Source organism: Rana temporaria, chromosome 4, assembly GCF_905171775.1.
Source record: "Rana temporaria chromosome 4, aRanTem1.1, whole genome shotgun sequence".
Classification (NCBI taxonomy): domain Eukaryota; kingdom Metazoa; phylum Chordata; class Amphibia; order Anura; family Ranidae; genus Rana; species Rana temporaria.
In genome coordinates this window covers 34416206-34430598 of record NC_053492.1, presented here as the reverse complement: position 1 = coordinate 34430598, position 14393 = coordinate 34416206, and the positions used below count along the sequence as shown (strand labels likewise).

The window sequence follows — 14393 nt, the reverse complement described above, 5'->3', positions numbered from 1 at the left end:
TTACAGTGGGGGGAGATGTCTGTGGATATTACAGTGGGGGGAGATGTCTGTGGATATTACAGTGGGGGGAGATGTCTGTGGATATTACAGTGGGGGGATGTCTGTGTGGATATTACAGTGGGGGAGATGTCTGTGGATATTACAGTGGGGGAGATGTCTGTGGATATTACAGTGGGGGAGATGTCTGTGGATATTACAGTGGGGGAGATGTCTGTGTATATTACAGTGGGGGGAGATGTCTGTGGATATTACAGTGGGGGGAGATGTCTGTGGATATTACAGTGGGGGGGGGGAGATGTCTGTGGATATTACAGTGGGGGAGATGTCTGTGGATATTACAGTGGGGGGGGGGAGATGTCTGTGGATATTACAGTGGGGGAGATGTCTGTGGATATTACAGTGGGGGGAGATGTCTGTGGATATTACAGTGGGGGGAGATGTCTGTGGATATTACAGTGGGGGGAGAGGTCTGTGGATATTACAGTGGGGGGAGAGGTCTGTGGATATTACAGTGGGGGGAGATGTCTGTGGATATTACAGTGGGGGGAGATGTCTGTGGATATTACAGTGGGGGAGATGTCTGTGGATATTACAGTGGGGGAGATGTCTGTGGATATTACAGTGGGGGAGATGTCTGTGGATATTACAGTGGGGGAGATGTCTGTGGATATTACAGTGGGGGAGATGTATGTGGATATTACAGTGGGGGGAGATCTATGTGGATATTACAGTGGGGGAGATGTCTGTGGATATTACAGTGGGGGAGATGTCTGTGGATATTACAGTGGGGAGATGTCTGTGGATATTACAGTGGGGGAGATGTATGTGGATATTACTGCTGGGAGATGTATGTGGATATTACAGTGGGGGAGATGTCTGTGGATATTACTGTGGGGGAGATGTCTGTAGATATTACAGTGGGGGCGATGTCTGTGGATATTACAGTGGGGGATATGTCTGTGGATATTACAGTGAGGGAGATGTCTGTGGATATTACAGTGGGGGAGATGTCTGTGGATATTACAGTGGGGGAGATGTCTGTGGATATTACAGCGGGGGAGATGTCTGTGGATATTACAGTGGGGGAGATGTCTGTGGATATTACAGTGGGGGGAGATGTCTGTGGATATTACAGTGGGGAGATGTCTGTGGATATTACAGTGGGGGAGATGTCTGTGGATATTACAGTGGGGGAGATGTCTGTGGATATTACAGTGGGGGAGAGGTCTGTGGATATCACAGTGGGGGAGAGGTCTGTGGATATTACAGTGGGGGAGGTGTCTGTGGATTACAGTGGGGAGGTGTCTGTGGATTACAGTGGGGAGGTGTCTGTGGATTACAGTGGGGAGGTGTCTGTGGATATTACAGTGGGGAGGTGTCTGTGGATATTACAGTGGGGAGGTGTCTGTGGATATTACAGTGGGGAGGTGTCTGTGGATATTACAGTGGGGGAGATGTCTGTGGATATTACAGTGGGGGAGATGACGGTGGATATTACAGTGGGGAGATGATGGTGGAAATTACAGTGGGGGAGATGACGGTGGAAATTACAGTGGGGGAGATGACGGTGGATATTACAGTGGGGGAGATGACGGTGGAAATTACAGTGGGGAGATGACGGTGGATATTACAGTGGGGGAGACGACGGTGGATATTACAGTGGGGGAGATGTCTGTGGATATTACAGTGGGGGAAATGTCTGTGGATATTACAGTGGGGGAGATGACGGTGGAAATTACAGTGGGGGAGATGACGGTGGAAATTACAGTGGAAATTACAGTGGGGGAGATGACGGTGGAAATTACAGTGGGGGAGATGACGGTGGAAATTACGGTGGAAATTACAGTGGGGGAGATGACGGTGGAAATTACAGTGGGGGAGATGACGGTGGAAATTACAGTGGGGGAGATGACGGTGGAAATTACAGTGGGGGAGATGACGGTGGAAATTACAGTGGGGGAGATGACGGTGGAAATTACAGTGGGGGAGATGACGGTGGAAATTACAGTGGGGGAGATGACGGTGGAAATTACAGTGGGGGAGATGTCTATGGAGATTTTTAAATACTAAAGTTTGGTGCCATTCCATGAGTGTGCGCAATTTTAAAGCGTGACATATTAGGTATCTATTTACTCGGCGTAACATCATCTTTCGCTTTATACAAAAAATTGGGCTAACTTTACTGTTTTGTTATTTTTTAATTCATGAAACCGTCTTTTCCCCAAAAAAAGGCATTCGAAAAATTATTGCGCAAATACCGTGCAAGATAAAAAGTTGCAATGAAGACTTGATCCCTCGGGGAGATTAGTTAACTAGTATTCTCTTTCTTCAGTGGTTGGAAGGAGCCGCGGGGGTGAGGGGAGCTCCCTTACCGAGAAATGCGCGGGTGAAGTCCCCCTACTAGGTCAACACTCATAGGGTATAGCGAGTGTAAAAGCAGGGGCTTATAGATATCTCCGGAGGAAGGGGAGGAGGGCCTACGATCTCCTCCCCGCCGTCCGTTGATATCAAATAGAGTAGGGTAGGGGTGGGGGTCTATTTTTAGTTTATTCTTTTTTTTTTTTCGGGGGGCTTATTTTTAAATTTTTTTTTTTTTTTGGGTTTTTGGTTTTGTTTTTTTTGTTTTCTTTTGTTTTTTTTTTTTTTTTTTTTCTTTTTGTTTTTTCTTTCTCTTCTACTTTCTTCTCTCTTTCCTTCTCCTATCTTCTCCTCGCCCGTCTGGTCCCCCCCGGTGGATCCCCAGGTTGTGACTTGATCCGTTTCCGTGGGCACCTTATTGACTGGGAGATGGATACCGTGGCAGTAGTATCAATAAATGTTAAGGGCTTAAATATACCCGAAAAAAGGAAGATTTTGGTACAAGACTTGAAAAAAAGGGGAAGTAATATTGCTCTGATACAAGAGACCCATTTTAAAACAGGAGGGCCGTTCTATCTGGCAAGTGGGTCGTTCCCATGGGTGTATAATGCGACGAATCCAGAGGCCAAAAGGGGAGGAGTTTCTATTTTGATCTCAAGAAACACCCCGTGGGTATTTATGGAATCATTGGTGGATCCAGGGGGGCAGTATTTAGTGTTGAAAGGGACTATAGCAGGCATGGTAACTACCTTGGCCACCTTTTATTCCCCCAATATACAACAAGATAGTTTCTTGAAAAAGTTCTTGAATGATCTAGATGGTTTTCAGGAAGGTCAGTTGCTGATGGGAGGAGACCTGAATATGCCATTAGACCCAAAAGTAGATACATCATCGGGGGGATCCTCAGTTATGGGGGGCACTAGGAAACGAATTCAACATATGCTACAACAGGCGAGATTAATAGATGTATGGAGATTGATGCACCCCGGGGAGCGAGACTACTCATATTATTCTATTCCACATAAGAGCTATTCACGTATAGATTACTATTTTATTCAACATAACCAGCTACATTCGGTAAAAGAGGTTGGAATAGGGGAGATTACGTGGACAGATCACGCCCCAATTTCTTTGAGGTATGCGTTAGCAGATTCTCGCTCTTTGGGGCCTGGACCATGGAGATTGAATGAAAGTTTACTGCAGGTGGAGCCTATTTTAGAGGAGATACGGAGGGAAATAAAGTGGTATTTTGAGACTAATGAGACCTTGGATTGTAATTTGGGAGTGGTTTGGGAGGCCCACAAGGCGGTAATAAGGGGGGTTCTGATGAAGCATGGGGCAAGGATCAAGAGGGAAAGGGAATTAAAGGTAACAACTTTAATGACAGAAATTGTAGATCTGGAATCAAGACATAAACAGTACCCCACTCCAGAGTTAGAACGGGATTTACGGGCAGCTCGTAGACAGATCTCAGAAATACTTTTATACAGGGCTAAAAGGGCAATACAAAATGGTAAAAGGCAGAGCTATGAATTTGGGAATAAAAGTGGAAAACAGCTGGCAAGTTTATTGAAGGAACAACAAATTAAGACCTACATTCCAATGATTCAGGGGATAGGTGGAGAGAAAATGGTGCTACCTAGGGAAATTGCAGGGAGTTTCGGAGAATACTATGGTTCCCTATATAACTTACAAACAAATTCACAGGACCGGGTGGGAATGGATAACTATATAACCTCCTCGGGTATCCCGAGCTTAACCCCAGAAATGAGCCAAGAGATGGAAAAACCCATTACACTAGAGGAACTCCAGGAGGCAGTGAAGAAGGGGAAAGGGGGGAAAGCACCCGGGCCGGACGGATATACCATTCAGTATTATAGAGCCTTTTTACCAGAGCTGGGCCCATATATGATAAAAATGTTTAATAATTTAGGGGAATCAGGGACTTTTCACCCCGACTCATTAAAAGCGGTAATAGCGGTTATCCCTAAAGAAGGAAAGGACCCCTCCCAAAGGGGGAGTTACAGACCGATTTCTTTGCTGAACGAAGATTTGAAGCTTTTTGCTAAGATTCTAGCAGGGAGGGTCCAATAGAATATACCAGGACTTGTCCATAAAGACCAGGTGGGATTTGTGCAGAAACGGGAGGCCCGAGATAACACGGTTAAGACTATGAACCTGATCCACCTGGTTAGCGCTTCCCGAACCCCATATGTCTTTGTAGGGACGGATGCAGAAAAAGCATTCGACCGGATAAATTGGCAATTTATGTTTGCAGTGTTGAGACACATGGGGTTCGGTAGAAAGATGTTGCAATGGATTGCAAGTAGCTACACACATCCAGTGGCGCAGGTTAGAGTGAATGGAGTTTTGTCGTCACCCTTTAAACTCTCTAACGGGACAAGGCAGGGATGTCCCCTCTCGCCGTTATTATTTGCTCTGACAGTGGAGCCCCTTTTGAGTAAAATACGGTTGAATAACGGTGTTAAAGGGGTGTCTTTGAGAGGTGCAGAGTACAAATGTTCAGCATACGCAGACGACATGATGTTTAGTTTAACTAGCCCAATGGAATCCCTTCCCAAGCTAATACAAGAACTGAGTGAGTATGGAGAGTGGTCAAATTTTAAGATTAACTACGATAAATCGGAGGCAATGGGAGTGGCGATCCCAGGGAGAGATTTAAAGCTATTAAAATTAAAGTACAGATTTAGATGGTCAGACACCTCCCTCACGTATTTGGGCACATCCATCCCGGCGGACCTAACACAAGTTTTTAAACTTAATTATGTGCCTTTACTGTCTAAAATACGGGTCCTCCTGGATGGATGGCAGAGGGGGTTCCATTCTTGGTTTGGGCGAATCAGCATCGTCAAAATGAGTGTGTTGCCCAAGTATCTGTACCTCTTTCAGACACTCCCGGTCGCAATACCGAAATCCTTTTTTAAGCAAACACAGTCCCTTATTAATAGATTTATCTGGGCGAACAAACGTCCAAGAATTAAGGCTCGGGTAATGTCATTAGCCAAACGGGACGGAGGAATAGCGGCCCCAGACATCTATGGATACTACCAGGCGGCGTTACTATGTCGACTTGTTGATTGGAGCAGACACGCAGGGGACAAGCTATGGCCAGGGTTGGAGCAAGATCAGTGCGACTGTATACTGCAGAGGGCAGCATGGTGTTACCAGGGGCTCCCAAATGATGTTAAGAAACATCCGTTGATAGGTCCCACTCTTCGGGTGGCCCATAAATTATTTGCCAGAGGGATACTATCAACGGATGATTCACCACTTTTCCCAATTCTGGGAAACCCACAGTTTAAACCAGGCTGGATGAAAGGACCATTTAGTAAATTAATAGAGCAGGGGTGGTTCCAGGCTTCGCACTTCCTGAAGGAGGGGGCCTGGACTACTCGACAGGAGATGATATCGGGTGAGCTACCCTATCAACTCGACTTTTGGCGGTCTTTACAATTACAACATTATTTTAATACCTTGAAACCCCCAGCTAGTTACGGGCGGACCTTGACAAGGTTTGAGAGGTACTGCAGCGGGGAAGGGACCCTGCGGCACCCTTTATCGAGAATTAGAGAGTTACTGAACACCCCAACAGAGGAGTTTCAGATACCCTTCTTCCATAAATGGGAGCGTGAACTGGGGAGACTTTTTACAGATGAACAAAAGAACAAAATAATTCGGAATATTTTTGAAACTTCTATGTGTGTAAAGACTCAAGAGATGAATTATAAAGTCCTGTCACAGTGGTACCGGACACCGGAGGTATTGAATAAGTGTTATCCAGACATGGTAGATAGATGCTGGAGGTGTGGGAAGAGGGGAGGAACCCTAATGCATATTTTCTGGGCCTGTCCTAAGATTTTAAATTATTGGGGTAGGGTCCGGGAAATAACACAGAGATTTAGTGGGACGCAGCTACCAGACGAATGGTCTTTCTATCTGTTGCAAGATACAGAGATGTCAGCGAGACGATATAAGAGAACAATGACCTGCCACCTTCTAAATGCTGCGCGAGCATGTATACCAGGGACGTGGAAGCAGACATCTCCTCCAACTATAAGAATGTGGCTTAACAGAGTTGAAAATTTGAATAGAATGGAGGATTTGGTTTGGACCTCAAGGCAAAAACGGAAGGTATATTTAGAAACATGGGCAGAGTGGAACACATTCAGATATTCGGAGGAGGGAAAGGCCCTGATGGACGCGGATTGAGGGAGGAGTGGACGGGGGGGGACCTGATGGGGGGAGGAACTATGAGTATTTTTTTTTTTCTTTTCCTTTTTTGTTTTTTTTTGTTTTTGTCGATTGTGTTTTTTTCTCATTCTTTGGTGCTTGTTCTGTTTAGTTGGGGGGGGGGTATAGGGGAGGTAAGGCAGGAGGAACAGATTAGTAGCCCCAAGCCCGACGGGACACGGATCCCCCGTCGGTCAGGTGGCAAAAGGGAAGGAGGGCAAAGTGGTATTAGGGGGGCGGATCAACAAAGTAGACCTGGGGTAGTATGGAAGGATCAAGTATAGGAAGAGAGATAATGTAACAGATTATGAGCCTCCTTTCTTCCCCCAAAAGAGATCCACTTCCCCTTTACTTTTTTACTTTTACTAGATGAATTGTTATGAAGATAATACTGTTACTTATGTATTGACTGACTTAAACCAGAGGAATGCCTCCTAGGTTTCTGTATACTCTTGCTTTGCTAAAAACCAATAAAAGAAGATTAAAAGAAAAACACTCCTTGGATGCTCATAGAGCGTGGTTTGGGTTAATTGCAGGTGTGTTTTAAAAAAAAAAAAAAAAAAAAAAAAAAAAAAAAAAAAAAAAAAAAAAAAAAAAAAAGTTGCAATGACTGCCATTTTATTCCCTAGTGTGTCTGCTAAAACCATACAAAGAGCGGGGGGCCGGGAAAAGAAGAGACATGCAGATATAATGAGAACAATACACGGAGCGGGGGGAGAGATAAAGAGACATGCAGATACAGTATGGTTCTCATTACATCTGTATGTCTCTTTCTCTCCCGCCCCCCCGCTCTGTGTATGTTTCTCGTTACATCTGTATGTCTCTTTCTATCCCGCCCCCCCCCGCCGCTCTGTGTATGGTTCCTCGTCACTTCCGTGACAAATTGTGATGGTTCACTGAAGGGTAGTGTCGTAAATCCCCTGGAACGCATCGCATTTGCCGTTGGAACGCATTGCGCATGCGCAGTTGGCCGCCACGTGACTTCCGCAGCATTCTGCGATAGGGAGCAGAATATGACACTGCACCGGCGTTTTTGAGCGTTTTGCGTCCTTTCCCGTTGAAAAACGGCACTTTGAACGCAAATTTCAGGCGTTCAGACTGAGAAAAGCCAATAAACTCCAAAGCTCATTAACACTAAAAAACGCCCAGGTGTGCATGGGCACATAGGCTAACATAGAGTTCAGTTTATGGGCTTTAAAAAAAAAAAAGCCAAAACGCCAATAAACTACAGTTTATCAGCTTCAGTGTGCATGGAGCCTAAGGCCTAGTACACACGAGAGGATTTATCCGCGGAAACGGTCCGGAGGTCCGTTTCCGCGGATAAATCCTCTGGCGGATTTTGATCTCATGGTTGTACTAACCATGAGATCAAAATCCCCGCGGAATTCCGTCCGCGGTGACGTGTCGCGCCGTCGCCGCGATGATGACGCGGCGACGTGCGCGACGCTGTGATATAAGGACTTCCACGCATGCGTCGAATCATTACGACGCATGCGAGGGATGGATTCGGACGGATTGATCCGGTGAGTCTGTACAGACCAGCGGATCAATCCGTTGGACTGGATTCCAGCGGATCGATTTCTTAGCATGTTAAGAAATTTTGATCCGCTGGAAATCCATCCCCGGGGAAAAAAATCAGCGGAAAAATATCCGCTGGATCGTACACACCAGGGGATCTATCCGCTGAAACCGGTCCGCGGATCAATTCCAGCGGATCGATCCTCTCGTGTGTACGGGGCCTAAGGCTGCATTCACACATGAGCGTAGCTCAAAAATGCCCAAACCGCCCCATTTTTTGAGCTTCAGGCGTTCGGCGTCAGGCGTTTTGGAGTGAAGATGTGAACCATCTCCATTGAGAATAATGTATTTTTTCCCCTCTAGCGTTTTGGAGCGTCGCGCTTCAGGCAACAAAACCCTCAGGTGTGAATGGGCACTTAAGGTTCGTTTTTTTTGTAAATAACAAACATGTCATACACCTGCTCTGTGCAAGGGTTTTGCACAGAGTTGCCCAGATCCTCCTTTGCTGGGGTCCCCTGGTGGCGCTCCTCCTCTTCATCTAGTGCCCCCACGGAGTGCCTCTTTCCATGGGGAAACCCATGCGGGCGTGCTTCCGAGTCCTGCTGCTGCGTCCATTGACACAAACAGCAGGACTTTGCCCCACCCCCCAGCTACGGTGACACTGGTTTTGATTGACAGCAGTGGGAGCCAATGGCTCTTGCAGTTATCAATGTATCCAATGAGGACCCGAGACAGGGGCTGGAGCTGTTGTTCTCATCCCTATCACTGGAACGATCGGGGTTAGGCAAGTAAAAGGGGGGCTCTGGGGGGCTGCTGCAGCACAGAAGGTGTTGAGACTTTACAAAGTTTTTCACAGGCATGTGCAATTTTAAAGTGTGACATATTTGGTATCCATTTACTCAACGTAACATCATCTTTTACATTTTTCCCAAAAATTGAGTATAGTATTGTTTGTGTGCAAAAAAAAAAAATCATAAAGCCTCGTACACACGGTCGGACTTTTGACTGTGCAAGAGTGCGTCGGAAGTCCGACTGTGTTACGCCGACCGTTACGCCGACCCTGTTAACCAACAGGGATGGAGGCGTATGTTTTTCATATGCCTCATTTAAAGTCCCAATCCTAGTTTTCTTTAGAAGTCCAAAAGATAGAAGGAGAACAGGTTCTCTATCTAAGGTCCGTTGGACTTCCGACAAAAAAAGTCAGATGGAGGCTACACACGGCCGGACTTTCTGAAAAAAAAAGCCCGTCAGGCCCCGTACACACGTCCGAGGAACTCGACGTGCCAAACACATCGAGTTCCTCGTCGAGTTCAGTGTTGAAGCCGCCGAGGATCTCGGCGGGCCGAGTTTCCTCATTGAACAACGAGGAAATAGAGAACATGTTCTCTATTTGGCCCGACGAGTTCCTCGTCGGCTTCCTTGCTGAAAAGTGTACACACGACCGAGTTTCTCGGCAGAATTCAGCTCCGATCGAGTTTCTGGCTGAATTCTGCCGAGAAACTTGGTCGTGTGTATGGGGCCTCAGACTTTTTTTTCTCGGAAAGTCCGGCCGTGTGTACGAGGCATTTAAGTGTTTTTTTCCAAAAAATTGCATTCTAAAAACTGCTGCGCAAATACTGTGTGACATAAAAAAATGGCAAAACCCACCATTTTATTCTCTAGGGTCTCTGCTAAAAAAAAAATGATATATACACCGTATATACTCGAGTATAAGCTGACCCGAATATAAGCTGAGGCACCCAATTTTACCACAAAAAAACTGGGAAAACGTATTGACTCGAGTATAAGCCTAGGGTGTCCATCTGCATGCCTCACTGTGCCCATGCGCATGCCTCACAGTGCCCATGGGAGTCTATGGAAGGGGTGCCCAGCTTTGAAAAATCGGTGCTCCCTGGCCGTAGGTCCCCCAGACAACAAACTTTGCACACTTGTAGAGGAGAAATGGGGCTGTCATGCCAAGTTTCCGGGTCCAGGGGACCAACGAACGTCCGGTACCGGGTCCCTAAAGTCACCGGAGAAATGACCATTTAACATGGGAGTCTATGGAAGGGGTGCCCGGCTTTGAAAAATCGGTGCTCCCTGGACGAAGGTCCCCCGGACAACAAACTTTGCACACTTGTAGAGGAATAGTGGGGCATGTTTGGGGTCCAGGGGACCTACAGCCAGCCGGTACCGGGTCCCCAAAGTCTGGGAGATCAGGCGCAAAAGGTGACTCGAGTATAAGCCGAGGGGGGCATTTTCAGCACAAAAAAATTTGCTGAAAAACTCTGGCTTATACTCGAGTATATACGATATATATATATATATATATATATACACACACACACACACACACACACATACACACACACATATATACTGTATATATAATATTTGGGAGTTGCAAGTTATTTTCTAGCAAAAAATAAATAAATCGATTTTTACATGTAGAAGTGTCAGAATCGGCCTGGCTGGCAAGTGGTTAAACTTAAATAAATAAAATCCACAGTAGAATTGTACAGCGGCCAGAAATGCATGTCAGCACAGATTTGTTTGCTGTCCAAGCTCCTCAGGAGCCATAAAACCACAGAGCTCTAGTATGCAAATCTCAATTTTTTTTTTTAAACCGTCAAGTTTTAGCGTACCCTCTACTAACATCTGCTTTTCTCTATTGTTCCATTACAGTGTACATCCTCACTGACCAGAAAGAAGGTTTTACAGGCATGAGTTGGTACAACAGAACTCCATAGTGTCTTAAGAAAATGTGCATAACAGAACCTCAGCCCCACCACCCCAGCCGGGCCTGTAGTGCAGGGGTGCCCAACCTTTTGAACAGTCGGGTCCACTGAGGCGACTTGGTAACCGGACGTGGGCCACAATGAGCGGATGACAGGTCTGTGTGCACTCTGCATATGAAGAGCAGACCCAGACACAGCTCGCTCTACTCTATGGGCCCTCCAATACGATCCACCCAGACAGAGTTTTTTTAGAGGATCGGACTAGAGGTAGGTGGGTGTAAATTGACATTTACAGTACATAATGGGCCAATAGAGGTAAATGGATGGTCCGTCTGGGACCGCATGGAAAACAGACAGGCGGATCCAATTGGACCGATCAAATAAAAGGGGCCTAAGGCTGCTTTCATACTGATGCGCTGCGGTTTACCCGCACTGCAGTGCACCTGTGGCTTCCCTGCAGGTTAGCTGCACTTTGCCATAGACTTCTATTATATATGGAGTTGTGGTGCACTTTCTGAAAGCACACTAAGTCTGGGTTCAAACTATTGCGAATTTGATGAGGGTTTCTCTGCATCCAATTTGCATGTCAGGAGACAGACCGGCTCTCAATGAAGCCAGATCACACAGCTCCGGGATGGCTGTGGAGAGTATTTTACAGGAGTTCTGTGCGACTTTCAAGCCTGAATTCAGCCAAAAATTCAGACCAAAATCGTACCCCTACCTATTTACCAAAAAAGCAGTGAATAAGTAAAAAAAAAAAAACAAGAGCCGGCTTTTGACAAGTCCTTTATTAATAGCGCTGAGCTGTCTTCTCCTGCCGCTGTCTCTCTCTGTGCTATCTTCTTCCGCCGCCGTCTCTCTCTGTGCCGTTTTCTCCTGCCGCCATCTCTCTCTGTGCCATCTTCTTCTGCCGCTGTCCTCTCCCGCCGATGCCGGTTACCCCCCCCCCCCAAAAAAATAAAAGCCGCTGTTGTTCTGTGGCTGTCTTCCTCTGCTGCGTTGTCACCCACTGTCTGGCATCTGTTATATAGAAATGGGGCGTGGCTATCCGATGACGTCAATCGGAGAGCCCACCCTTGTGATGTCACAGTGGGAGGGCTCTCCGGGTGATGTCATCCTATTTTTTTTTAACGAATAACCGGCGGCAAGGAAGAAGACAGCAGGGGGAGAAGAATGCAGCGGGAGAGACGGTACCCGGAGAAGACAGCGGCGGGAGAAGACAGCTCAGATAAAGGACTTGTCAAAAAGACCCCGACCAGGGCTGTCGGTAAGAGGCCCTTGTCCCATTAAAGGAGTTCTCTGACCAAAAACTTTTAACCCCCGCTGTGCCCGGGCTGTAAAAAAATAGAAAATAAACTGTCACTTACCTGCCTACGATCCCCCGTTGTTCCGATATCGCCGTCCCGTTCTCCGGTCCCGGGCCCCTTCCGCTTCCTGTGTGTCGGTGACTCATAGTGCGCTCAGCCTATCAGCGGCCGCAGCAATGTCCCGTCGCGGCCACTGATAGGCTGAGCGCACTATGAGTCACCGACACACAGGAAGCGGAAGAGACCTGGACCGGAGAACGGGACGGCGATATCGGAACAACGGGGGATCGTAGGCAGGTAAGTGAAAGTTAATTTTTTTACAGCCCGGGCACAGCGGGGGTTAAAAGTTTTAGGTCAGAGAACTCCTTTAACATGGGGGCAAGGTGATTTGGGGTGGGGTTGGGGGGCCAGAGCCCCCTCTGCCCCAGAGCACCCCCCCATGTTAAGGGCATGCGGACTGGTATGGTTCAGGAGGGGGGGGGGGGGGGCTCGCTTGTCCCCTCCCTTTTCTGACCTCCTGGGCTACATGTTTGAATAAGGATCTGACCAATTTAAAGTGGAACTAAACCCTCTTTTACAGCCAAAGCTGCCATCTTGGCTTCTGTGTGATCTGCAGTTGCCATGGTGCTGCAAGTGATCAGTTATGACACCAACCGTTTGATGGCTTGACAGTACAGTTGAGAGCACAAACAACTGTGACAGTTATCAATTACTGCATGCCTTGAATATAATGGTTTAATGGTTTGTTGGAAATTCCGACCGTGTGTAGGCTCCATCGGATATTTGCTGTCAGAATCTCCGACAAGAAAAATTTGAGAGCTGGTTCTCAATTTTTCCGAGAAGTAAAAGTTCTTGTCTGAAATTACGATTGTCTGTATGCAATTCCGACGCACAAAAATCCTACGCGTGCTCAGAATGATTAAACATAATTTTCCTCGGCTCGTCATAGCGTTCTTGAAGTTTGGAATTTCCAACAACATTTGTGTGACCGTGTGTATGCAAGACAAGTTTGAGGCAAAATTCCGTCTAAAAAAAATCCACGGTTTTGTTGTCGGAATTTCTGATCGTGTGTACGTGGCATTAAAGTGGGAGTAAACTCCCTTGTATGATTTTTACCTATAGGTAAACCTGTAATAAGCCTTATCTATAGGTACAGCAAATATCCCCTAAACATGTATAATTTATCAAATATTTACTTTAGATTCCGCCAGTGACATCACAGGCGCATGCGCTCTGAAGGAACGGCATACCTGTGCCGTTCCTTCAGAGCCGTGCTGTAAACAGTGACTCCGGCGCGCATGTGCGGGAGTGATGTCTTAGCTGGCTCGGCTATTCATGTCGCCGAAGCCCACGAACCCAGAAGCAAGACCAGGTTAAGATGGAATCGCCTTAGGCTCTTATCAGTTTGGTTGCCCTTCTCTGCACTTTCTCCAGTTCCCTAATATCCTTTTTGTGAACTGGGGCCCAAAACTAAACTGCATATTCCAGATGAGGTCTTACTAATGATTTGTACAGGGGAAAAATGATATCTCTCTCTGCAGTCTATACCTCTCTTAGTACAACATATGCTTAAAGTTCTTCTTTAACAACCACCAGGACAGGCTGACATTGTTCTTAGTGCTGTTTTACCCCATGGCATAATAAATGGTCTTACCTTCAATGTGTAGACCCCCATTCTGCCAGGAACTTTGTAGAACATGCCCTCTTCCCCCCGGGAGTTGGTATGCAGCATGGCATTGAGGCAGGCCAGAGGGGAGGTACCACTGAAAATAAGCACAAGATATGTTACACAACAAGATGTCACCACTGATCCGAGAAGAAGAGAGCTGTCATTTATCACAATGAACTGGGCTGGATAAATCTTAGGAGCAAGGTGACACTTGGGCCTCAATTTCCAGGTGCTTTTCCTTTCATTGTCAGTGCATTTCCGATAAACTATATGTTGACTATAAGAATGGACTGAACATTGTCAGTGAAAAAAAAACACAGTATATGTACACCGCAGGGAACACGTTGTCATTATGAGCTATAGCAGATAAGCAAAGATCAATAGCCCTGCCATGTAGAAATCACTGATCTAGATTCCCATGCCTGCCATTCACGTCACCCAATACCTGGGCACTTAGTCTTATGATCTTAGGGGAAAGGGGGGGGGGATCAGGGTTTATCTTAACGTTGATCCTCTGTGCCCCTGTAGATGAGATCACATTTTTAACACCATGGGAGCTCAGAGAAACATTTC

At 46.6% G+C, this 14393-nt stretch overlaps 1 protein-coding gene across 1 annotated transcript in view; it reads right to left on the bottom strand.

Moving 5' to 3' along the window:
• ASXL2 (ASXL transcriptional regulator 2) overlaps window positions 1-14393 on the bottom strand; it is a 131873-nt gene that overhangs the window by 82856 nt on the left and 34624 nt on the right. The window contains exon 3 of the mRNA XM_040348220.1: window positions 13806-13914. Within this exon, the coding sequence (XP_040204154.1) occupies window positions 13806-13914 (109 nt within the window). The remainder of the gene's footprint in view (window positions 1-13805; window positions 13915-14393) is intronic.